At 41.2% G+C, this 26,173-nt stretch overlaps 1 protein-coding gene across 4 annotated transcripts in view; it reads right to left on the bottom strand.

Annotated features, from left to right (window-relative positions):
- TSPAN5 (tetraspanin 5) overlaps window positions 1-26,173 on the bottom strand; it is a 183,422-nt gene that overhangs the window by 92,808 nt on the left and 64,441 nt on the right. The window contains exons 1-2 of one of the 4 annotated variants that reach the window (XM_068542473.1): window positions 21,601-21,618; window positions 19,969-20,034 (exon numbers count right to left, since the gene is read on the bottom strand). The exons of 2 other annotated variants lie outside the window; for them this stretch is intronic. In XM_068542473.1, the coding sequence (XP_068398574.1) occupies window positions 19,969-20,034; window positions 21,601-21,603 (69 nt within the window). In that variant the 5' untranslated portion in view covers window positions 21,604-21,618. Of the gene's footprint in view, window positions 1-19,968; window positions 20,035-21,600; window positions 21,766-26,173 lie in introns of those variants that run through there. One more of the 4 variants, XM_068542474.1, reaches the window with a different exon arrangement.

Genomic DNA, 26,173 nt, shown 5'->3' on the forward strand with positions numbered 1-26,173 from the left:
AGCTGATCTAGTGAGGAAGACGGGAACAGCTAGCCATTTACAAAGAGCTTTCACACGTAGTCCTATGAAATCATCCAGAAACACCATAAGGAAACTGCCTATTTTTTCAGTGACTCAGAGATGTTAACCAACTTGTTCAAAGTGGCACAGCAGAGCCTGGATGTAATCCCAGATGGTCTGACTCTAGTACATCCTCAAGTACCACAGGAGTTCAGGGGTAATGGTGAGCAAAGAGGGCTGGAGAGGAAAGGAAGGGAGTGAGAGAAGGTACAATCTGAAAGAGACTTGGAGAAGTGACTAGGTCTTGGCTGGGATGGAAAGGCAGAGATGCAGAAATAGGCTGGGTTGGTTCGGGGGTGAGTGGAGAGTCCGGCCTGATGTAGCAGACAATACGGGAAGTTCAGAGTGGATTAAAGGAGTTGGACAGATTTTGGCAGCCCCTATCAGTCCTGAGACTTTGAGCTTTACCTTCCTCGTCTGTAAAATGGGGATTATAATAGTACCTACTAAGTGAAACTGTGTATATAAAGTGCTTGTGCTCAACATATGATAGCTTAAAAAAAGAAGTCGCCTCACCCATGCAGAATCCTGCACCGATAAATCAATGATCAGACATTATTTTATTTGGCCATGACAGCACTTCTGTGAAACAGACAAGACAGTTTTAGAGCTCAAGAAACTTCAGCAGAGACACAGAAGGATGTGTGCTGGGGCTTCTGCTCTGGGCCCTTATTCAACAGGGAGAAGAGCAGATAATGGTGCAACAGAGGCTGAAGGACTTCGAAGGCGAAGCACAGAAATTCAGAGAGGGAGCGAGGGAGGGAGGCTCTCGAGGGAGGGGATATGGGGACATACGTATACATGTAGCTGATTCACTTTGTTGTACAGCAGAAACAATCACAACATTGTAAAGCAATTATACTCCAATAAAGATATATTTAAAAAAGAGAAATTCGGACTTCCACCAACAAGAGGCAGAGAGCTTACAAGGTTTCTGAGGAAAAGAGCTATGGGGTGGGGGGGTTAGATAACAGTAAGGCTTTGAAATTAGGGAAATAGTGCTGTTCTCAGAGCTAAACTTTGAAAGTCAAGATCCACAAAGACATCCTAGAGAAACAGCTCCAAAGCCAACAACTTGAAAGCATTAAATCCAGGGCCAAGAAGGTCAATCAGATGGGGCCTGGTCAGACCTGAAAGGGGAGATTTAAAGAGACTCACAATGGCCTTGCCACTCCAAGCAATAGACAGAGAGAGCCACAGGCAACCTCCTTAGTCCCTGGAGGGTTCAGGACCTACTGGCAAAGTCAGCCTCACTGCGGAGCAGGACGCGGGCAGCTGAAGCCAGCTCCCTCTGGGTATTCCCGCTGGCAAGCCTTCTGACCGTGAAATGGACGCCTCGGACTTAACCTGATGCCATTTGACACTTAACTTCTCTTTGTTTTTATTCCATACTGGCCAGCGAAGCATCTGATTATGATTTGGCTTCCCACACAGGCCTGGCCACAGGAAGAGAATATGTACCAGTTGTTCCCACACTGGAATCCCAGGCCATGAAATGGAAATAGCAACAGTTCTCTTCTCATTTTAAGTCAGTAAAGCTGGCAATCTGGTTTTAAATATCCACTTCCTGAACCGGGTTAACAAGATGCAGAGATGAACCCTTGTTATGCTCCTCAAATCCGTTTCGGAGCCTTCAGAGCTGAGGGTCATCAAGGGAACAAGGATGCCTATTGGGAGAGGCTGCTTTGCACAACTTCCTGGGAAAACCCACTTTGACCATCTCCAGGGGCGACCTCAGAGAGGGATATCAGAGGCAGCCAGACTGCCTGTGGTGGGGTGAGCAAGGGAGACTTGTGTCAGCAAAGCTAGCCTGCAAGCCACAGAAGTTAGGTGACCAAAAGTGTAAACTAGAGTAGAGGCAATAGGAATGGGATGGGGAGCGGGGAAGGAAAATACAAGAGAAAATTAAGGGGACGAAAGAAATGCAAAGATGACTCTAAGATTTTCAACTCAGAGGAACTCAGAATAGGGCCCCTGCTTCTAAAACACAGGGCGAAGGTTTATTGAACTGGATTTGGCTTGAGATGTTCCTTTGAGATGACACGATAGTAGCTATGTTCAATCCAATGACTGGCTGGGACCATAAAGGTATTTATTACGTTGCTGGTCACTCTGCATTCCACAAAGGTTTACTGACTGTCTACAATATGCCAGGTATTACTCCATCAGTCACCAGGGATTCCTGCCTTCAAAAAGCTTACAGTCTAGTGGTGTTGACAGGTTAATTTACTATTTTAGTAAATGTTAAGTGCTATGATGGGGGTACGCACAGATTATGATGGGAACGTCTAAAATAATGAACACCATGGGGGAGGAACACCAAACTTTTTCAGCCAAAAGAGATAAATCATTTTTCAAAGAAAAGAATCAATGTTGTTTTTTCACCTTCTTGTATTTCTGAATCCCCTGAAATGTTGAATTTTAAATCAGACATCAAATCACATCTAATTTTACTTCCTTTCATCTTACAAGTGGTGAAAAAGAAATAGCAAGAGGATTGAAAAATATGACCTTAGCTGAGAGATTGCAGCAACATGTGTAGAAAACTCCCAATAATAAAATAAAGGTAGATGCCAGATCTATGACAGTGCATGAAAAGGCAAACATCCAGTATTCAGGCCAAAAACCAAACCTGTAAGACACTGCCTACGTAAAGACCACACACCCATCCAGTTTCATCATCTGGTACAAAATTCCCAAATGCAATTCATATTAACAATTTAATCTTCCAGGATATTATTATCTTGCAACCCAATGGACTTTTCCAAAAAAGTAACGATGTCCAGTGTATAAACCAAAGAAAATATTCCAGGGTCACCAAAAACCGGAAATTTTGGAAAGACATAGGATCTTCCTCAATCACCATGATAGAGTTGACAGAGGTACATAGGAAGATACATAGCTAAGAGCACTGAATGACAGACATAAAAAAATGCGGAGACAGATGTCAAAAAACAGAAATAAAGACAGGCTTGGTTAGAGCTCATAGCTCCTGCCTACATTTTTTCCCCTATCCCCACACTCCACCAGTCTTAGTATAAAATATAAATATATACTTATATTAGTATAAAGTACTAATTACTGTGTATAACGTACTGTTTGCAGAAGGATGAAACTGGAAGATCTGGGAACAAATATTTCCATTACACAATCTATAGAACACACCTTCCAAACTACTTTGTCCCTGGTGGACTGCTCTTATTGAGATGCATTTTTTTGGTTGTCCCAATGGCCAACACTGAGGGATATTATAGGAGGCTGCTCTAAAAATTCTTATTGTGTATACTGCAGGGATTTTGCTAAAGCTGTTTTCCACTTTATCACAAAGTATCCATTCTACCAGGCCCTGTGACTTCTCTAAGCAGTATCACATTATTTTGTAACATGAGGCTGACATGTTTCCCTTTTTGCACTGGCTAATAGGAAGCTCAGAAAACATTTGCAGCACACTTGCAGCAAGTTCAGTCACCTGCCAGTGTAAAAGTATTACCTTCATCCCTGATTTTCCCTTCACACATATTCTCCTAATTAAAAACAATAAACAAAAGCAAAAAAAAGTGTAAGAGTTAATAGCAAATATTTATGGAGTGCTTATTATTAGACATTCTAATATCCACACATCCCTTATGTTATGACTCCTTAAACCATGTAAGTATTTTTAATAGATATTAAATTTCATATATTTAAATACATTAAATTTTGTTTCTGGAAAAGTCAAGGTGCGAAGAGATGGCAGGTGGATGAATGAACTGAAAGGTGGAGAAATAGATCAGTATTTCACATCTGTGGTGGCTTTTCAACCAAATCATGGAGAAAGGGCACTAACGCTGGCAAACGGCTAGATACACCAGGTAGGACTTGGTACATCCTGGGCTGCAGAGCGGAGACTCCCACATTAATGGCAGTTTTAGCTTTGGTCTGTGAGGAAGAACAAAGCAAAACAAAAACTACCACTCCCCTGTAGTAGAAAGGCTACAATGCACGGCAGCATCTTATTTGTACCCCTAACTTGCCTTGTTTATAGGGCATCTATAAATCCTGACTGCAAATTTCAGCCCTCTGCAAGGTGAGAGGAAAAAAGCGTGTATCTGAAAAGCCACAAGACAGCATCTGCACTGCTGAGAGCCAGGGTAGCTTAGGCGGAGGGAGAGGGGTTTGAGGCGGCATTGACATGAAGCCGACTTGCCCAGGGCCGTGCGCTTTCATCTCACCACGCCTTTCTCCCTCTCTTCTCTTTCTACCCATCTCCCTTAGGTGCAGAGCCCACTTCCCACAGAACCAAGCAGAACTGGCTGGTGTGCGGTGAGTGCCCGGGCGACCCCTGGCAGCAGGGACCCTGAAAGGGCGCAAGATCCGGGCCTCTCAGGGCTGAAGCCAGACTCGACATAACAAATCCCATGTCGCACGGGTCCCTGCAGCTCCCTCAGAGCCCACCTGCCTGTTTTCCTCATTCTCACAAGTTCCAGCAGGCTTGACTACCTGCCTTTCAAACCAGAGGCTTATGACAGAGCAGCAACTTAGGAGTGAGAAAAGGGGCCGGCCACGAGCTATACTGAGAAAAGGAAACCCGACAGTCGAGGAGACACCACATCCTGAAAGGCGGTGCACAGACTAAGCTGGCCCGGAAGTCTGTGGCCGCTCATGGAGGGGAGGTCGCACAGGGGGTGCAGAGGTGGCTGCGAGGTGGGCCCCGGGCTGCCAGGCAGACACAGAGTTACTGCAAGAAGCTGGCGGACTTCAGGCAGCACCAAGCATCGTCACATATGAGAAGGCTTCCCACATAGTAGGCCGTCTACTTTCCAAATTTAGGTTAGTGTAACTCATAAAACTATTAAGTAAAAGCACTACTGATCTTATAGCATTGCTATATTTCTTACTTATCTGATCGAAAAACTATATCTACTATAATGATGGACACATGTCATTATATGTTTGTTCAAACCCATAGAATGTGCAACACCAAGAGTGAACCTGAAGGTAAACCACGGACTTTGGGTGCTATGGTAGGGTAAGTTCATCCTTGGTTTAAAATGTACCACTCTGAAAAAGAAAAAGAAAAAAAAAGACCCGCAATGAAGGGACCTAACACACACACACACACACACACACACACACACACACAAATGTACCACTCTGGTGAGTGACGCTGATAACAGAGGAGGTTATCAAAAGGCATGTTGGGAAGCAGGAGGTATATGGGGAATCTCTGTCCCATCCTCTCAATTTTATTATAAACCTAAAACGGCCCTAAAAAAGAAAAGTATTTTAAAATAATAATAAATAAATTAAAATTAAAACAAAGTACATCTGCCATCATGTGTGAAGTTTCAGAAATGTGACAATGAAAAGAGAGTCCTTGTGCTTGAAAAGGCTGGGAATTACCAACATATTCAAAGATGGGCCCTGAAGTCAGACAAATCTGGATTCAAATCATGGCTGCTTCTCTCAGTTGAGCATCTGTGAAATGGGCATGAAACCACCTATCGCATAGGGTTTTGTGAAGGAAAGAGCCCAGGGTAGTGACTATTTCCCTTGGTGTATTAGTTTATTCATACAGTCAATAAACAAGTACCAGTACCACCGGGCACTGTGAACACAATGGTGAACCTCTACAATTTCCACTGTCAAGGATGAGATAGTCCAACGAGGGAGACAGACCAGAAAAGGCATTAACAATATAGTAAGCCGAACACGAGAACTGTTAAGCACAGAAGCACTGCATGAGAGGGTCATCTGACCAGCGCACAGACAAGAGAGAACAAGGCCTACTGTGCGGCACCGTGGTGAAGATTAACAGAATTTTAATCAATTGATTAATTTTTTCAGCAAATATGTAAAAGCTGCTATGCGCCAGCACCGTTCCAGGGCTCGAGGTCACAGCAGAGAGCAGTCCAAGACCCCTGTCCTCATGAAGCTTACATTTGGGGAAAGAGCTGTAAAATTCACACACGTTTAAGTAAAAAAATATATATATATAATCTATCAGATGACTGAAAAGTGCGGTGAAGGAAACTGAAGTCAGGGAGAGGGAGAGCCGGAAGTGGGTGCATCTTAGAGTGGCAATGGGCCCAAGGGAACCGTGACCCTCGGGAGCACAGCTCACTCCAGGGGGTGGGGCGCTCGTCTCAGAACTGACTTCTGCTCCCAGTGGTATGTTTTCAGAGCTCAGCAAAGCCTTCAAAAAGGGCTCCATTCAAAGCGATGAAAAGACAAATGTAGGGCTTCCCTGGTGGCGCAGTGGTTGAGAATCTGCCTGCCAATGCAGGGGACACGGGTTCGAGCCCTGGTCTGGGAAGATCCTACATGCCGCGGAGCAACTGGGCCCGTGAGCCACAATTACTGAGCCTGCGCGTCTGGAGCCTGTGCTCCGCAACAAGAGAGGCCACGATAATGAGAGGCCCGCGCACTGCGATGAAGAGTGGCCCCCGCTTGCCACAACTAGAGAAAGCCCTCGCACAGAAACGAAGACCCAACACAGCCATAAATAAAGAAAGAAAGAAAGAAAGAAAAGAAAAGACAAATGTTGATGTTTAACGAGGAAAACCCTAAGCTCTCCAGAGTCAGCTGTCCAAAATAGTGCAATGGTAGCATAAGCTGAGGTTTTGTTTTAACTGCTTCTCTTAACCTCTTCTCTGCATTTTTCCCTTTAGCCACTAAAATGAATATGAAGATGAAAAGAAGTTGCAAATATACTCCCCTCCTGTAGCACCTTTTCCCCATTCACCTGGAACATGTTTACCTAGTGTGACAATAAACAGTCCAGATTGTCTAACTCCTGAGAAAGAGCCATGTCACAATCACGGTGATTTGTTTAAAGAATCTTGCCCACTGCATAATTAGCCCATAGGTCACCATCTGTCTCTAAGTCCTCATAAAACTAACCATATGTTGTTTTCATCAACGGGCTGAAACAGGGCAACATACACCCCTCCCCAAGAAAAATGCTACAGAACCATTTTTCCTCTGGTGCACGGGGTTTTGGGGGGACACTTACTCCACCTTTACCATGTTTTTTTAATTTAAAAAATTGTTATTTTGTTCTGTTTATGCTTCGTCCATGGCTACCAACCCAAACAACCCCAACAATTTCTAGGAATTTCTGTAAAGGCTCTTCTAGGAGACACGGGGTGAACAGGCTTAGAGCCCCAGAATTTTGGTTCTCTTCTGTGGTTTGACCTGGTCATGTGAAGAGAAACACACACAGGCAGATGCATCTTACAAACAATCCTTCATATCTATTGTCTGCTGCATTGTAGAACTCCAAGTCACCAAATACCAACTTTTCCATCAGAGTAACTCCACTCTAAAGTAGGTGACGACTATAAATGATTTTAAATCATCATCTGAAGCAGTACAAAATCTGTCATCCAACAGTCTTGATATATGAGAGAATTCTCAAACTGTTGAATACTGTTCTCTTCATATCCCCCACCAATGACTAAACAATCTTAATAAGAAGCAGCCGTACAAAATGTTCTGGATTTTAGTTTGGTTTAGTTTATTTTTTAAGCAAAATATGAATAAGATTTATCCCCAAAATGTGCCTATGATTTAAAATTATATGGCAGGGAACACTAAAGCATTTAGATAACTGAAGAACGTCAGAATCTCATGGTAGAAATGGGTCATTAACGCTGCCGGTAAGATGCAGAGAAACCAGTTCTCCATCAGCCAGCTTCCCCTAGGGCATCACAAAATTCATCTGATCCATGGTCTACAGAGTCAAGCATAAATTATATTTACAAAACTGGCCACAATTTCATCATTTAAAAAAAGGCCAAGACCTTCCTACAAGGCTAATGATTCCATTTGGCCTAGGAAAGTATTTGTTGAACTGAACTGAATGGTGCAAAGATATTTTCACTTTGTAGCTCTCTTGACTCATTAATCCTTAAGTTAACCCTTGTCAACAAAACAATCAACCTATTCAACCTTTAAAGGTTAGTACATCACATTTCATGGACTTACTGAACTGGAGGTGCATTTCTTTATTTTTTTTAAATGTACCAACTGTTAACGACGGGTAGGGTTTCTCCTCAGAGAGCAGAGATTTTGTTAAAGGCTATTTTCCCTTCTGCGCCAAGATCATTTACCTTACACACAAGTAGCATAAGACTAATTCTTAGATCTTTAACAGTTATTAACCCCTCAGAGATCTTCAACATTCTCCGAGACCTCCTTAACTTAAGGTATTTAAGGACTAGATCTTTTAACACACACCATTTCCACTCCAACAGAGCCTTGTTAATGGTTAGCACAGCTGTGGTGGTTCATCAAGTCCCCTATCAAGATTTCTCCCACTCTGCTGAGGGCCATGTCCTAGTGAGTCACAATTAAAAGAAATAATAGGGTCAAACGACAAAGAGACAGAGGTGGCTTCCAGTCCTGGCTCCGCCTCATACCGTACTTTCAGCCTTAGTTTCATCTTTTCTAAAATGAGAAGGCCACCTCCCAGCCAGGGTAACTATGAACATAATGCGAAAGCATGAAGGGTGCTTAGCAAGGGGCCTGACCACCCCCCAAAGGGACACACAATAAATGATAACATTACTGAAGAGGTTAGAGACTGTTCTACCCAAAGAAGCCTACTTTTTGTCATCCAGTGAAAATGATCTTTACCCACTTTCCCAACGCATTAAAATCCATCTAAATTAAAAAAAAAAAAATACCATGAAGATTAAAAGCAAATAATGTGAGGAACCAACGTGGCGGAGTAGAAGGACGTGCTCTCATTCCCTCTTGTGAGAACACCAGAATCACAACTAGCTGCTGGACAACCACTGACAGGAAGACACTGGAACTCACCAAAAAAGATACCCCACATCCAAAGACAAAGGAGAAGCCACAATGAGATGGTAGGAGAGGCGCAATCACAGTAAAATCAAATCCCATAACTGCTGGGTGGGTGACTCACAGACTGGAGAACACTTATGCCACAGAAGTCCACCCACTGGAGTGAAGGTTCTGAGCGCCACACCAGGCTTCCCAACCTGGGGGTCCGGCAACGGGAGGAGGAATTCCTAGAGAATCAGATTTTGAAGCCTAGTGGGAACTGATTGCAGGACTTTGACAGGACTGGGGGAAACAGAGACTCCACTCTTGGAGGGCACACACAAACTAGTGTGCACATCGGGACCCACGGGAAGGAGCAGTGTCCCCAGGGGAGATGGAATCAGACCTACCTGCTAGTGTTGGAGGGTCTCCTGCAGAGGCAGGGGGTGGCTGTGGCTCACCGTGGGGACAAGGACACTGGCAGCAGAAGTTCTGGGAAGTACTCCTTGGTGTGAGCCCTCCCAGAGTCTGTCATTAGCCCCACCAAAGAGCCCAGGTAGGCTCCAGTGTTGGGTTGCCTCAGGCCAAACAACCAACAGGGAGGGAACCCAGCCCCACCCATCAACAGTCAAGTGGATTAAAGTTTTAATGAGCCCTGCCCACCAGAGCAACAGTCAGCTTTACCCACCACCAGTCCCTCCCATCAGGAAACTTGCACAAGCCTCTTAGATAGCCTCATCCACCAGAGGGCAGAGAGCAGAAGCAAAAGGAAGTACAATCCTGCAGCCTGTGGAACAAAAACCACATTCACAGAAAGACAAACAAGATGAAAAGGCAGAGGGGCTATGTACCAGATAAAGGAAGAAAATAAAAGCCCAGAAAAACAACTAAATGAAGTGGAGATAGGCAACCTTCCAGAAAAAGAATTCAGAAAAATGATATTGAAGATGATCAAGGACCTCGGAAAAAGAATAGAGGCAAAGATCGAGAAGATGCAAGAAATGTTTAACAAAGACTTAGAAGAATTAAAGAACAAACAGAGATGAACAATACAATAACTGAAATGAAAACTACACGAGAAAGAATCAATAGCAGAAAAACTGAGGCAGAAGAATGGATAAGTGACTGGAAGACAGAATGGTGGAATTCACTGCTGCAGAACAGAATAAAGCAAAAAAGAATGAAAAGAAATGAAGACACCCTAAGAGATCTCTGGGACAACATTAAACACAACAACATTCGCATTATAGGAGTCCCAGAATGAGAAGACAGAGAGAAAGGACCAGAGAAAATATTTGAAGAGATTACAGTCGAAAACTTCCCTAACATGGGAAAGGAAATAACCACCCAAGTCCAGGAAGCACAGCAAGTGCCATACAGGATAAACCCAAGGAGAAACATGCCAAGACACATAGTAATCAAATTGACAAAAATTAAAGACAAAGAAAAATTACCGAAAGCAGCAAGGGAAAAATGACAAATAACATACAAGGGAACTCCCATAAGGATAAAGCTGATTTCTCAGCAAAAACTCTACAAGCCAGAAGGGAGTGGCATGATATACTTAAAGTGATGAAAGGGAAGAACCTACAACCAAGATTACTCTACCCAGCAAGGATCTCATTCGGATTTGATGGAGAAATCAAAAGCTTTACAGACAAGCAAAAGCTAAGAGAATTCAGCACCACCAAACCAGCTCTACAACAAATGCTACAGGAACTTCTCTGAGTGGGAAACACAAGAGAAGAAAAGGACCTACAAAAACAAACCCAAAACAATTAAGAAAATGGTCATAGGAACATACATATCAATAATTACCTTAAACGTGAATGGATTAAATGTTCCAACCAAAAGACACAGGCTTGCTGAATGGATACAAAAACAAGACCCATATATATGCTGTCTACAAGAGACCCACTTCAGACCTAGGGACACATACAGACTGAAAGTGAGGGGATGAAAAATGATATTCCATGCAAATGGAAATCAAAAGAAAGCTGGAGTAGCAATACTCATACCAGAAAAAATAGACTTTAAAATAAAGAATGTTACAAGAGACAAGGAAGGACACGACATAATGATCAAGGGATCAATCCAAGAAGAAGATATAACAATTATAAATATATATGCACCCAACAAAGGAGCACCTCAATACATAAGGCAACTGCTAACAGCTATAAAAGAGGAAATCGACAGTAACACAATAATAGTGGGGGACTTTAACACCTCACTTACACCAATGGACAGATCATCCAAATAGAAAATGAATAAGGAAGGACAAGTTTTAAATGACACAATAGACCAGATAGATTTAATTGATATTTATAGGACATTCCATCCAAAAACAGCAGATAACACTTTCTTCTCAAGTGCACATGGAACGTTCTCCAGGATAGATCACATCTTGGGTCACAAATCAATCCTCGGTAAATTTAAGAAAACTGAAATCATATCAAGCATCTTTTCTGACCACAACGCTATGAGATTAGAAATGAATTACAGGGAAAAAAACGTAAAAAACACAAACACATGAAGGCTAAACAGTATGTTACTAAATTCCAAGAGATCACTGAAGAAATCAAAGAGGAAATCAAAAAATACCTAGAGACAAATGACAATGAAAACAGGATGATCCAAAACCTATGGGATGCAGCAAAAGCAGTACTAAGAGGGAAGTTTACAGCTATACAAGCCTACCTCAAGAAACAAGAAAAATCTCAAGTAAACAATCTAACCTCACACCTAAAGGAACTAGAGAAAGAAGAACAAACAAAACCCAAAGTTAGCAGAAGGAAAGAAATCATAAAGATCAGAGCAGAAATAAATGAAATAGAAACAAAGAAAACAATAGCAAAGATCAATAAAACTAAAAGCTGGTTCTTTGAGAAGATAAACAAAATTGATAAACCATTAGCCAGACTCATCAAGAAAAAGAGGGAGAGGACTCGAATCAATAAAATTAGAAATGAAAAAGGAGAAGTTATAAAAGACACTGCAGAAATACAAAGGATGCTAAGAGACTACTACAAGCAACTCTATGCCAATAAAGTCGACAACCTGGAAGAAATGGACAAATTCTTAGAAAGGTATAACCTTCCAAGACTGAACCAGGAAGAAACAGGAAATATGAACAGACCAATCACAAGGAATGAAATTGAAACTGTGATTAAAAATCTTCCAAGAAACTCAAGTCCAGGACCAGATGGCTTCACAGGTGAATTCTATCAAACATTTAGAGAAGAGCTAACACCTATCCTTCTCAAACTCTTCCAAAGAACTGCAGAGGAAGGAACACTCCCAAACTCATTCTATGAGGCCACGATCACCCTGATAACAAAACCAGACAAAGATACCTCAAAAAAAGTAAATTACAGACCAATATCACTGATGAATACAGATGCAAAAATTCTCAACAAAATACTAGCAAACAGAATCCAACGCCACATTAAAAGGATCATGCACCATGATCAAGCGGGATTTATCCCAGGGATGCAAGTATCCCTCAATATATGCAAATCAATCAATGTGATACACCATATTAACAAACTGAAGAATAAAAACCATATGATCATCTCAGTAGATGCAGAAAAAGCTTTTGACAAAATTCAACACCCATTTATGATAAAAACTCTCCAGAAAGTGGGCATAGAGGGAACCTACCTCAACATAATAAAGGCCATATATGACAAACCCACAGAAACATCATTCTCAATGGTGAAAAACTGAAAGCATTTCCTCTAAGATCAGGAACAAGACAAGGATATCCACTCTCACCACTATTATTCAACATAATTTTGGAAGTCCTAGCCATGGCAATCAGAGAAGAAAAAGAAATAGAAGGAATACAAATTGGAAAAGAAGAAGTAAAACTGTCACTGTTTGCAGATGACGTGATACTATACATAGAGAATCCTAAAAATGCCACCAGAAAACTACTAGAGCTAATCAATGAATTTGGTAAAGTTGCAGGATACAAAATTAATGCACAGAAATCTCTTGCATTCCTATACACCAATGATGAAAAATCTTAAGGAGAAATTAAGGAAACACTCCCATTTACCACTGCAACAAAAAGAATAAAATACCTAGGAATAAACCTACCTAGGGAAACAGATGACCTGTATGCAGAAAACAATAAGACACTGATGAAAGAAATTAAAGATGATTCCAACAGATGGAGAGATATACCATGTTCTTGGATTGGAAGAATCAATATTGTGAAAATGAGTATACTACCCAAAGCAATCTACAGATTCAATGCAATCCCTATCAAATTACCAGTGGCATCTTTTATGGAACTAGAACAAATCACCTTAAAATTTGTATGGAGACACAAAAGACCCTGAAGAGCCAAAGCAGTCTTGAGGGAAAAATACGGAGCTGGAGGAATCAGACTCCTTGACTTCAGACTATACTACAAAGCTACAGTAATCAAGACAATATGGTACCGGCACAAAAACAGAAACATAGATCAATGGAACAAGGTAGAAAGCCCAGAGATTAACCCACGCACCTATGGTCAACTAATCTATGACAAAGGAGGCAAAGATATACAATGGAGAAAAGACAGTCTCTTCAGTAAGTGGTGCTGGGAAAACTGGACAGCTACATGTAAAAGAATGAAATTAGAACACTTCCTAACACCATACACAAAATTAACTCAAAATGGATTAGAGACCTAAATGTAAGGCCAGACACTATAAAACTCTTAGAGGAAAACATAGGAAGAACACTCTTTGACATAAATCACAGCAAGATCTTTTTGGATCCACCTCCTAGAGTAATGGAAATAAAAACAAAAAGAAACAAATGGGACCTAATGAAACTTCAAAGTTTTTGCACAGCAAAGGAAACCATAAACAAGATGAAAAGACAACCCTCAGAATGGGAGAAAATATTTGCAAACGAATCAACAGACAAAGGATTAATCTCCAAAATATACAAACAGCTCATGCAGCTCAATATTAAAGAAACAAACAACCCAATCCAAAAATGGGCAGAAGACCTAAACAGACATTTCTCCAAAGAAGATATACAAATTGCCAACAAACACATGAATGGATGCTCAACATCAGTAATCATTAGAGAAATGCAAATCAAAACTACAATGAGGTATCACCTCACACCAGTCAGAATGGACATCATCAGAAAATCTACAAACAACAAATGCTGGAGAGGGTGTGGAGAAAAGGGAACCCTCTTGCACTGTTGGTGGGAATGTAAATTGATACAGCCACTTTGGAGAACTGTATGGAGGTTCCTTAAGAAACTAAAAATAGAATTACCATATGATCCAGCAATCTCACTACTGGGCATATACCCAGAGAAAACCGTAATTCAAAAAGACACATGCACCCCAATGTTCACTGCAACACTATTTTACAATAGCCAGGTCATGGAAGCATCCTAAATGCCCATCGACAGACGAATGGATAAAGAAATTGTGGTACATATATACAATGGAATATTACTCAGCCATAAAAAGGAACGAAATTGAGTCATTTGTTGAGACGTGGATGGATCTAGAGACTGTCATACATAGTGAAGTAAGTCAGAAAGAGAAAAACAAATATCATATATTAACGCATGTATGTGGAACCTAGAAAAATGGTACAGATGAACCGGTTTGCAGGGCAGAAGTTGAGACACAGATGTAGAGAAGAAACGTATGGACACCAAGGGGGAAAACCGTGGTGGGGTGGGGATGGTGGTGCGATGAATTGGATGATTGGTATTGACATGTATACACTGATGTGTATAAAATTGATGACTAATAAGAACCTGCAGTATAAAAAAACAAACAAACAAAAAAAGCAACTAATACTAAACTTTCTTTGGGTTATTTGTATGGAAATATGTTAATATAAATGTTTCAGACATTAAAAAAAAAAAAAGAATGCAGGAGCTGAGAGCAGAGGAGACGCTGGAACACTGAGTGCCGAGTGGAGATGGACAAATCAGGGCTCACCAAACTCACACAACTGCAAAGCTTACAAATCGCTTCTTCAGAGAATATCTAGTGACACAGGGGAAAAGCTCACTACATCCTGGTACAGTGAAAAAAATAAAGCACAAACTAAATATAAAAAGGTGTGGATACATGTATACAAATATTTGAAAAACAAACAATATGGAAAAGTGTTTAAAAATATAGATCAGCAGGGACAACCACTACACACACACACACACACACACACACACACACACACTCTCTCTCTCTCTCTCTCTCTCTCTCTCGCTCTCTCTGTCATATTTATATACAAGTTTGAAGTTTTCCGGAATGATTTGAACACAGAGTATTATCTATAATGGCGGTGGGGGGTGAGTTTGTTTTGAAAGAAGAAAGAGCCCACGCTGTCATTCCCCTTCCCAATGAGACAAGAGAAATGCTAATCTTTGAGATCTAAACTCTTCAATACACGTATGACCTGAGAGTCTGCGAGCCTTCAAAGCATGTTGTTCCCTTGCTCCTTCTACTTATTTCTTCTCTTCCTACTTACAAAGGTGTCTATCATTACTTACTGAGTGATTTGGCCAGTCAGATCCATTGGGGTTTATCCCTGGGTTTCTTCAGATTGCAAAGGAGGGTCAGGAATAATACCTAAACTCTTTTACATACCCTAACTAATGAAAAAAAATATCTCCTTAGCATTTAAATTTTTTTCTAAATAATCAGCACTTAAAACAATATTTACACAATATTCTGGGAACTTCTTCTCTTTCATCCAAAACTACAGTACCCTGAATATTGTATCCAATGCCATCCCCTTGAAAGAAAAAAAAATGTCATTTTGTTTCTGAAGGTGATCAGGTGATCTTCTCACCTTCTGGATATTCACATTATTTACAAGAGGATTGTTTTAAAAACCAAACAGTATTATTTTTTTCTTTTCCCCTGAATTTATGTGCACATATCCACTTTCCCAATGTTATTAAAACTTCAAACTGTTCAATTAACTCAAAATCAACCTGTAATGCTAGAAAAGTTATCTAAAGTTGTACTGCCAGGACTTCCCTGATAGCGCAGTGGTTAAGAATCCACCTGCCAATGTAGGGGAGACGGGTTCGAGCCCTGGTCCAGGAAGATCCCACATGCTCCGGAGCAGCTAAGCCTGTGCACCACAACTACTGAGCCTGAGCTCTAGAGGCCCTGAGCCACAACTACTGAAGCCCGAGTGGCTAGAGCCCGTGCTCCGCAACAAGAGAAGCCACCGCAATGAGAAGCCACCGCAATGAGAACCCTGCGCACCACAACGAAGAGTAGCTCCCGCTCGCTGCAACTAGAGAAAGCCCACACGCAGCAACGAAGACCCAACGCAGACAAAAATAAAAAATAAATAAATAAAAAAATAAAGTACTGCCAAGTCTATAACATGCACAAAATTTGCCTTTTATAAAAAAAGGAAAATAAGTCGTACATCAAATTAGATTATCTGAATACACTGATTATCTTTGATTATCTAGACACTTTGATGCAAAAAATGTCATGACTAATGATTTTTTTTTCTAGCATAAACTTAGTTACTGCTTTTTATTAAGTCTTTTATCCTGGTATTCAACTGTTTTATATTCTGCTTTACCAAAATCTAAAACTCAATTTTAAAAAAATTCATCTTCTGTCATTTTCATATTTCTGTTAACACAGAAGAGAGAATTGGTGTCATCCCCGCTTACCAACCACAATGCTCACACATTAAACTTAAGTGTTGTGAAGTACCTGGAACACCTCATTCAAAAGTTACTGATGTACTGAATGTAAAATGTTTACTACTCTTAAATTTTCCAAGAGACTTGCCAACCAGAATCCTTAATCTTTTCCCCCTTGAAACCCCAAGTCCCCTCATCATGTGGCTTCTCCCAGCCCAAAGGTCTCCGCAGGTGTAAATCACACACCTTTTCCTCACAGTATTGCCCCAAAACTGGCCTCCAGCGCACTACGTGATCATGACCTACCTTTATACAATTGATGTGATTTGCCAAAATCTTTCTTAAACTGTGTTATGGCCTCGGGGGTCTGTTAATGTAGGACCTGTGCCATACCCACTTAAATGCTATTTATCACATCTGACAGGAGTATCAGAATGACAGAAGCTATGAGGAAGCTCTAAGGAAAACAGAAATGCCCAGGAGAAAGAAGCTATGTCGCCTGGCCTTTAGGAGCCCGACGGTTTCAACTCAAATCCAGTTCTACTATTTACTGGCCGTGTCAACTTGGAGTGACTTTGTCACTTTGAGAGTCTGTTCTCACAGCTAGAAATGGAGATACTCATGGTGCTAATTCTTAGAGTGTCTGAGATGATTTTAAAAAAGATAATCAAAGGAGGTAATTAGGTGAAGCCCTCAGGACAATGCCTGGCCCATGGTAAACAATAAATACTAGCTTTTTCAGAGACCTGTTTACCAACTCAGGAACTAAGAATGCCCCGAGATTCAAGATCATTAATTACACCTTTTCGAGGAGCTGGGGTGTATCACATCAGATCACAAGATTCAACACACATCCTGGTTTTTGGCACTTATTAATTCCAGATAGTCCATTAGAAAATGAAATTTATTTTAGGAAAGAAATGCAAACAGCTCTGCAGTGTTAATCAATTATGCAAAGCTGTGTGGTCAGAGGAGGCAGCCCTCAGTCTCACTGAACCTCTCCCTGAGACATGAACTTGGAACATGAGCTGAAAACCCCACCCCCTTTATCCCTGCGGAGCCAACCCACCTGCAAAGGAAGTTCATCCCAGTCCCCCAAACTCTTAAAGAGAAAATAACCCTGAAATTATATTCAGTTTATCTACTCAAAACTGAATTCCTCTCTTAGCTCTTTCCCAAATTATAACCCCTAGACTTTTTTCCTTCTTTCCACCAGTATTTATTAGCACTCATTATATGTCAAACCCTGTGCTGGGCTTTGGGGATAGGATGCAAACAAAACAGCCACAGTCCCTTCCCTTTTTTGAAAGCTGAGAAGAATTTTCCCCTTTAGAAAACCCATACCCACTAGATTTAAGTTTTTAAAAATTCACTTCAGAGTAATGTGAAGTTATGTGGCATAGATAGGACTGCTGGGCTATTGGGTGAAACAAGCATTGACAAAAGGGTCCTCATGGCATACAAAACTATACATCCCAAACTATACGTCCACACATACCTGAACATTCGTCCCCAATCTTCCCTTTGAGGAAGGGAATGTTCCCTTTGTTAGGGACCCACCCGACCATGGAAGATATCTGTTTCTGCTACCATTTTCTCAGGTGGACAGTGCCACCTCTTTCCTTCCAGATCTGTTGCAAGCTCTCACCTCCTCCCCCAGTCCTCCTCAGGAATCCTTTCCTCTCATCCAAATATAGCACTTCCTTAAGGCACACCTCCCCCGACACACACCAGCTGAAAGCTTCGAAGGGGTAAGGATGTCTATTTTTTCACCTCTGTATGCCACGTAACATGGACCACATTGTCCTGTGTTCTTTCATACATAAATATATATCCCCGATATGGTATGAATGTCAAGACAATGAGGGGATGTGCTGAGGTGGGGGGCAGCTTTCCTTCTCATAAAGTGGCTGAAGCAGAACAGCTGCCTCCCCAGGTCCCCAGAAAGGGCACCATCAACTGCCACAGGACATCTACAATGGTACTGCTTTCCCAGGGAGCCAAAGCTGGCTCTGGTCCCTCCATGCTCCTGGCTTCATCTTGACATTCTCCAGCATCCTCTTCCCATGTCAGAACCTCCATAAACCCAACTGGAAGGTGGGTAGGGGAAGGGATAAATTGGGAGATTGGGATTGACATATACACACTACTATATATAAACTAGATAACTAATAAGAACCTACTGTATTAGCCCAGGGGACTCTTCTCAATACTCTGTAATGACCTATATGGGAAAAGAATCTAAAAAAGAGTGGATATATGTATACGTATAACTGATACACTTTGCTGTACAGCAGAAACTAACTCAACATTTTAAATCAACTATACTCCAATAAAAAATTTTTAAAAAAACAAAAAACAATTGGAGGAAGAAAATAAATTCTCAACCCGACAAACCTATACCAAGTGCAGCATTTCACACATGAACCAGGAGCAAGTTAAATCTCTGGAGTCCCAAACCAAAGCGCAACCTGAGAAAGAGTTAACACCAATCTATGCAACTGTGCACAAAAACGATCCATGGTTCTGTTTTTTAAAGAGAGGGAGAGAGAGAGAGAGAGAGAGAAGTAAATGAATGTTTAACCAAAGGGTAGAGCTCCATTTTCTGTTAAATTTGATTATTTTTTAACCACATCTTTGAAATAACATTGTTGGTAGTTTTCCCACTAAAATTGTAGGATAACAAGGAGGACAAGAAAAATGCATTACAAGAACATACTTCAACATTAAGGCTTTCACACACAGCTATCGCTCCCCATTACCAATCTTGCTTTTCAAGAGTTCTTCTAATCCTAGCTATTTTATGCAGCATCAGGATGGCATTTCGGCTTATCTATATAAAGCAAAAGCTCCCAAGGTTGTGTTTGTTCAAGTCAGATCTTCAGAAACAATGTGAAAGGCAAGACGTTTAAAAAAAAAAAAAAAGCAATAATTTAGTTGCAATTATTATGTGAAATTTTATGTGAGAATGTATGTAAAATTGTTCATACATTTGTATTTAGGTGCCAGGTAAAGATATTTTTTAAAACACTATGAATCCAAAGGGATGATTAAATCATCCTTTAAAAGAATTTATATGTATATATGATAACTGGCTAGGATATCTGCTTTGTGACATTTTAACAGTACACAACAGCATTTTTTTCCATTAGTGATTCCCTCCAGGTTTTTGTCTAGGAAAAAAAAAATTCATACCTATTTTCCCAGAGGAAAATAGGAAACAATTGGAAAAAAAAATTGGAAACAAATTTTCATTTTCCTTTTTAAGAAAAATAAGCTCTTGTCCATCACGATTGTAAACATACATGTCTAGATGTAGGTTTTTGTAAACATACATGTCTAGATGTAGGTTTTACATGCAGAAGTCTCTGAGAAATATTATAGGTAGTGACCACCCACTATGACCAGGCTAGTGCAGATGGGGGCTGAGGAGGCTGGCTAGACAGACAAGCCCATCTGACCCAACAAAACAGTCCACGGAAGTATCACCTGGCTGAACTGCTTGGGTCCAGTGAGGGTGAGCTGTCCAGCTGACCTCCTTGACTCTGATGCCAACTGTGGAAAGATTTTTGAGGGTAAAATTACTCTGGGCTCAGACTTCCAGGGTAGACGGGAAGCCCCACCTGTACCTGCTCCAACCTTCCTGCACGGAGCAGTGGGGGACAGTACAACAACCAACGTGGAGAAGGCTGCTTGCAGCAGTGCCAAGGAGAGGAGGAGTGCAGACACCTGAACATCAAGACGGTCGCCAAAAAGGCTGAGATGAACAACACGGCGGGGAGGAAGGGTAAAAAATTAACCGAAAGCTAAAACTAATGTCTAATTCATCTGTGAACAAGTTATTTGATTTTAAAGCCAAACCACAGAATTTTTAATAATTTAATACGAAAGCCTATTTTTCAATTCAAAAATGAGAATCCTGCCACTAAAGAATATTTACCATGCTTTGCTGTATACCTGAAACTAACACAACATGGTAAACCAATTATAGTTCAATTAAAAAAATAATAATCTATTAAAAAAACCCACTCTTTTACTCAACATTGCTAATTATTAGAGAAATGCAAATCAAAACTACAATGCAGTATCACCTCACATTAATCAGAACAGCCATCTTCAAAAAGTCTACAAATAATATGGGACGTCCCTGGCGGTCCAGTGGTTAAGACTCCAAGCTTCCACTGTAGGCGGCATGGGTTCGATCCCTGGTTGGGGAACTAAGATCCCTCATGCCGTGCAGCGTGGCCAAAAAAAAAAAAAGTCCACAAATAATAAATTCTGGAGAGGGTGTGGAGAAAAAGAAACTCTCCTACACTGTTGGTGGGAATGCAAACTGGTACAGCCATCACAGAGAACAGTATGAAGGCTCCTTAGAAAACTAAAAACAGAGTTACCACATGATCCTGCAATCCCACTCCTGGGCATAGATCTGGAGAAAACTATAATTTGAAAAAATACATACACTTCAATGTTCATTGCAGCACTATTTACAATAGCCAAGACATGGAAGCAACCCAAGTGTCCACGGACAGATGAATGGATAAAGAAGACATGAGATATATAAAGAAATAGATAGATAGATAGATACACACATACATATATACATACACATACAATGGAATATTACTCAGCCATAAAAAAATGAAATAATTCCATTTTCAGCAACATGGATGGACCTAGAGATTATCATACTAAGTGAAGTAAGTCAGACAAAGACAGATATATGATATCGCTTATCTGTGGAATCTAAAAAAAAAATGATACAAATGAACTTATGTACAAAACAGAAATAGACCCACAGACATAGAAAACAAACTTACGGTTACCAAAGGGGAAAGGAGGGGGCAGGGAGGGATAAATTAGGAGTTTGGGATTAACATATACACACTACTATATAAAACAGATAACCAACAAGGACCTACTGTATAGCACAGGGAACTATACTCAACATTTTGTAATAACATATAAGGAAAAAGAATCTGAAAAAGAATATATGCACATATATATACACACACATATATCTATGTGTGTATAACTGAATAACTTTGCTGTACACCTGAAACACAACACTGTAAATCAACTATACTTCAATTTTAAAAAATATTTAAAAAATATATTTACCATGTCAGCCAGGTGGAGACAGGTATAGAAAGAACTTCCCCTCTGCTGCCTGCACAGGGGCTGGGAGGGAAGGGCAAGGCTCACCTAAACTGGTTCCTAGAGTTTTTTCCAACTGCACTTATTTCTGTGGAAAACAAGAAATTCCAGCTAGATCTCCACCTTCTCCTCTCTACTGCTGCTGCTTCTTCTCAAATACCTTTCGTTTGGGTCCAAGTTAATGATTTCAGTGTGACGCACAGGCTGACCACGAGAAACTCCAGAGCCAATAAAAGGGGCAAGAAAAATTAACTGGAACAATTTGTTGGCCCTGAGAGGCCCACCATGCTCTGATAGAAAACCAAGGGACCGAGCACTCGTTTAGGGGAACTCCTCCTGATTTTCCAAGATTTGTGTAGATGAGATAATGACCCAAAAGATATTTTAATAACAAAATAACAAAAACATGTAAATTACAGAGATGAGAAAACCTTTGAGACAATAGCAGAGGCCCAGCTGAGGGCCGGTGGCCTGGCTGGAACATCATTCTTGCTGATGCATCCCAGGACGCCATCATTTCTAATACGTTTTACCTGTCTAGCCCAGCTGATTATCACTAGCAGACAGGAAGATGTATACGGTAATTAGAGTCAGGAAAGCCTAAAATCACCCTCAGGAAATTCCATGTCTCAGCACTTTCTAAACTCCCCTGTCTTCTAGACAGCTCAGTCCTTCTTGTCTCCTTGTTCTTTTATCTCAATCTTTACCGCTAATCCCTCTGTAGGGTATTAATTACTCTGTCACAATTACATTACTCCACAAACAAGGACAACACAAGAAAGTCCAAAATGGATTAACACTGTATTTATTGTATTAACTTAATATACTGTAATTGTATCATTCGTGCATATTTTGTTGGACATTGAAAAGAAAAATATAATTCTTTCCCTTTGCCTTCAGCTCCACTGGCTTTCTGATTTTTTTAAAGCACTAAAAATATTTCAAAGTAAACTGCACAGCCAGTAAATTTGCCTATACATGTGATTTTTGCCTAAGAGACCTGCTGTGTGAAACCAAATTATACTATTTTTCACAAGACTAGTTAGTAGTTGAGGTCACTTAGGGGCCCAGTAGGGAAAAACTCAAATGCTGACCAGGACGACTCAGATGCCTTGAATGATTACCACTAAAATCTGGTTCAAATTGTGATGCCATCTAGGACCAAACTCATGCAAACCAGCAAGGAGAATAAATGCACACTACATATGCACTAACACAGGAAATGAGACGGAAAAGGGTTCAGAAGAGACGGGTTTGCAGTTCTGATAGTAAGTGCAGGAAGGCATCCACCACACAGATCTGAAGAGAAGCCTCACTGACAAAGAAATCTCACCATGATCAACCCTAAATCACAACTGAAAATCACAAGTCTTAGGGCAAACGAGTCTGCAGAACAATTTTTTTTTAGGAGTTCCTCAAGCTCCTTGTAAAATGAAGTCCAAAATACCTTTCCACTAGCTTGTTTTCCACATCACTAAAGTTTAAATATGAATTCACACTATGTTTATCGGTGCCTCCCCAGCACTAATCCCACTACATTGTAATCACACATCCCCTACAAACTCTCTAAAGATAGGGATTATGTTGGCTTTATTGTATCAAAGCATGAGTCCCTAGAATGAAGAAAAGTGTGCATGGTAGCAGGGTACCCACTGAAGAGGTAAAAATAACTACCGTTAATTATGAACTCCCTACGTGAGAAGAAAGCAAAACACAGTCTTTGGGACCATACAAAAAGAGGGGGCGGACCTACTTCCATCTAGAACACAGAAAGTTGTATTTATCCAGAACTCACCAGCTCCCTGTTGACTGAAATAACTTCAGGCAAAGTGGGTTGGAAGTCAAAGCTATGGATGTGATTCCTTTCATGTCTACTTCATTTTACCAGTTTGGTCTTAGATTTTCACTTCTATTCTTGACACTGCAGTGTCATTTTCCTTCAGTCTGTTTCCCCTTGAGGGTCCACAGAGATCCCATTTCAATGATTAAAAGGAGGGAAAAAATTAGCCCCATGGTCCTGACAAACTTCCAACTTATTAAGAGAGTTGGGAGTGTTGTATGAAGGCAAGAGCTGGTGGGCTCGGACAGCAGAGAGCCCCGGGTTAAACACCTGCTCCGCCACGTAGCCACAGGACCCCGTCCATGTTGTTGGTCCTCACAGCACCAGCGTCCTCACCAGCAATACAGGAATGTGCAACCAGCTCACCCGCACAGGGTTGTTAAGAGAAAGAAGTGGGAGAATATATATATAAAGCGCCTAGCATGGAGCCTGGATCATGGCAGGTGTCAGAGTAAATGGCACTGGACGTTGCCTCTATGCATTGCTTCCCCGCCCCTGTTCCCACCTCTGTGGTATTTACACTCATACATCCTCGGGAACTCTGCCATACTTGGCCCTGGCTCCTCCTACCCCTACCTTCCAATCTCATATAACCCCCTCAGCCAAAGGCCATGGGACCCCGTATACCCTGTGGCACCAGATCTTGTTTTGAGGAAAATGAGCGGTGAGACCTTACAAAGAAAGACCTTCTGAATAATTCTCGGTATCATAAAGATGCTTGAACCACTCCCATCTTTTAAAAAGTTACTCAGTCCCTCCCATTAAATGTGAGCAGTCAAAACGCTCATCTCTTTTTAAAATTGTCCAGTTACTGCACAAGCATATGCCTCTGTATTATTGAAGCCAGAGACTGTGTATAATACTCAACTCTGCTTCCCAAGCACCTTCATGGTATGTAGCACTTCACATCAATACAAACTGAATACCTGTTGAATGAATAAATAACCAGCAGGTAAGAAAACATTTACAAATGAGGAACGAATATACGAAAGGTATTATACACGGTTCCTACTCTTACCTGCAGACTTCCCGGTTCACAGTCAAAGACCAGAATCCCGTGTCCTACTGAAAAAAACCATTTCCTAGCTAAAAGTCTCTTTTTAAAGATTCTGTGATTGCCTCGGGCTAACTTGTCCATATTCAAGTTTTCAAGAGAAAAAGCCTAAGGGACATCTTGTCTCCTCAAACCACGGCCATGGCAAAGCGTGGTCAACGGGACTTCAGGGAAGGCAGAGTTACCAAGAGAACCAAATGTGCCTTGAATGGCAAGGCACACTTTTGACAATTCATCCTCAGAGCACCCATGGTTCCAGACTCGATCTAATTCTGTCTATTAACAACAAATACCAACAGGAAGAGATTTAAAATTTGAGGACACAGTGCCTCCTCCTTCCCAAGTTTCTCAAGTTGACTGGTGGCCGGCATCCTTCTCACACTTCCTTCACACAACTTTAGCTCGGACAGAACTCAGAGCAAGTGATTTAATAGTGATTTAATAGGTGAGTGATTTAATAGGTCAGGACTGACGTTGAAAGAGCCCTACACGTGGAGTCAAGAAGTCTGATGTATAATCCAGACTCTGCCCCAACCAGAGGTGTGCCATGGGCGATCTCCTCACCTGGGTGCTGAGACCGCAGAAGACTGTGAAGGCTCCCTGCTGCACCATGACATGCAGCCTACATATTCAGCTGGGAAAATGGGCCAATTTTGCTCTCTGGCTGCTGACTGAATCCTATTTTTAAATCTTGCTTCTCAGTCTCCTGAAAAAGTTGGCCTGAGAAAATAAGATGCCATGAAACAATATGGAAGAACAGTGCTATTAAACAAAGCAGTGAGAGGCGAGACTCCCTCATGGTAGGTTTGGAATCCAGTGTCAACTGGTAGCTGATCTTCCTATGCCAGTGCTGCCAAAGGCACTGGAAGGTTCCTCTTTAAAAGCAGTCTCACGTGATCAGAGGCCATAATCTGACTTTCTTTTGAAATCTAGGTAAACTGCCTACAATTAATTTAAAAGTAGTATTCTGGAAATATTACCAGAAGAATAAACCTCTCTCACTTCTTCTCCTTCCTCTCTCTTCTCTATTAACCACTGAAGACACTCTGGAAAAATCCAACCTTTCCCCATTAACTGCCTTCTCAGCGCACAGAAGCCATACGGAAGGTCTGCAGCATGCCTCGCACAATTCCTGAGCCAGGGCACTGTCTCCAAGGTAACAAGTAAGGGAAAAAAACAGAGATAGGTCTAGCACATTTAATATGCAGATGAACTAGGTCCCTCAGTAGTATTTCACTAACAGGCAAGACGATAGATTAAAGCCTTCTATTCTGTCTTCTCCATTTATAGGAGGAAGAATTTATTTGAGGCATTTACCACAGACACAGTGATTCTTCTCTGGCAACGTTGTTTCCAAAACACAAAACTCCAAAGAGAGTTTGTTACAGTTAATCAAGTGAAAAGGAGCTTCTGTTGAGAAAGTCTAAATGGAAAAAGGAACGGGGGTCCCGGAGCAATGGATCTAATCCTAGACACTTGCTTCTGCAGTTTGTTTACAGATAACAAACAACGGCACAGCACATGCATCCTCGCCGACTCTCCACACAGCGGGCGGCCAGAATCCTGTTCTTCCCACCAAGCCAGCGGCATTCACAAGAGACTCACAGTTCCCGAGCCGGAGGAGTGACTCTGGCTTCCACATG

The sequence above is a fragment of the Eschrichtius robustus genome, chromosome 4, assembly GCF_028021215.1.
Source record: "Eschrichtius robustus isolate mEscRob2 chromosome 4, mEscRob2.pri, whole genome shotgun sequence".
Classification (NCBI taxonomy): domain Eukaryota; kingdom Metazoa; phylum Chordata; class Mammalia; order Artiodactyla; family Eschrichtiidae; genus Eschrichtius; species Eschrichtius robustus.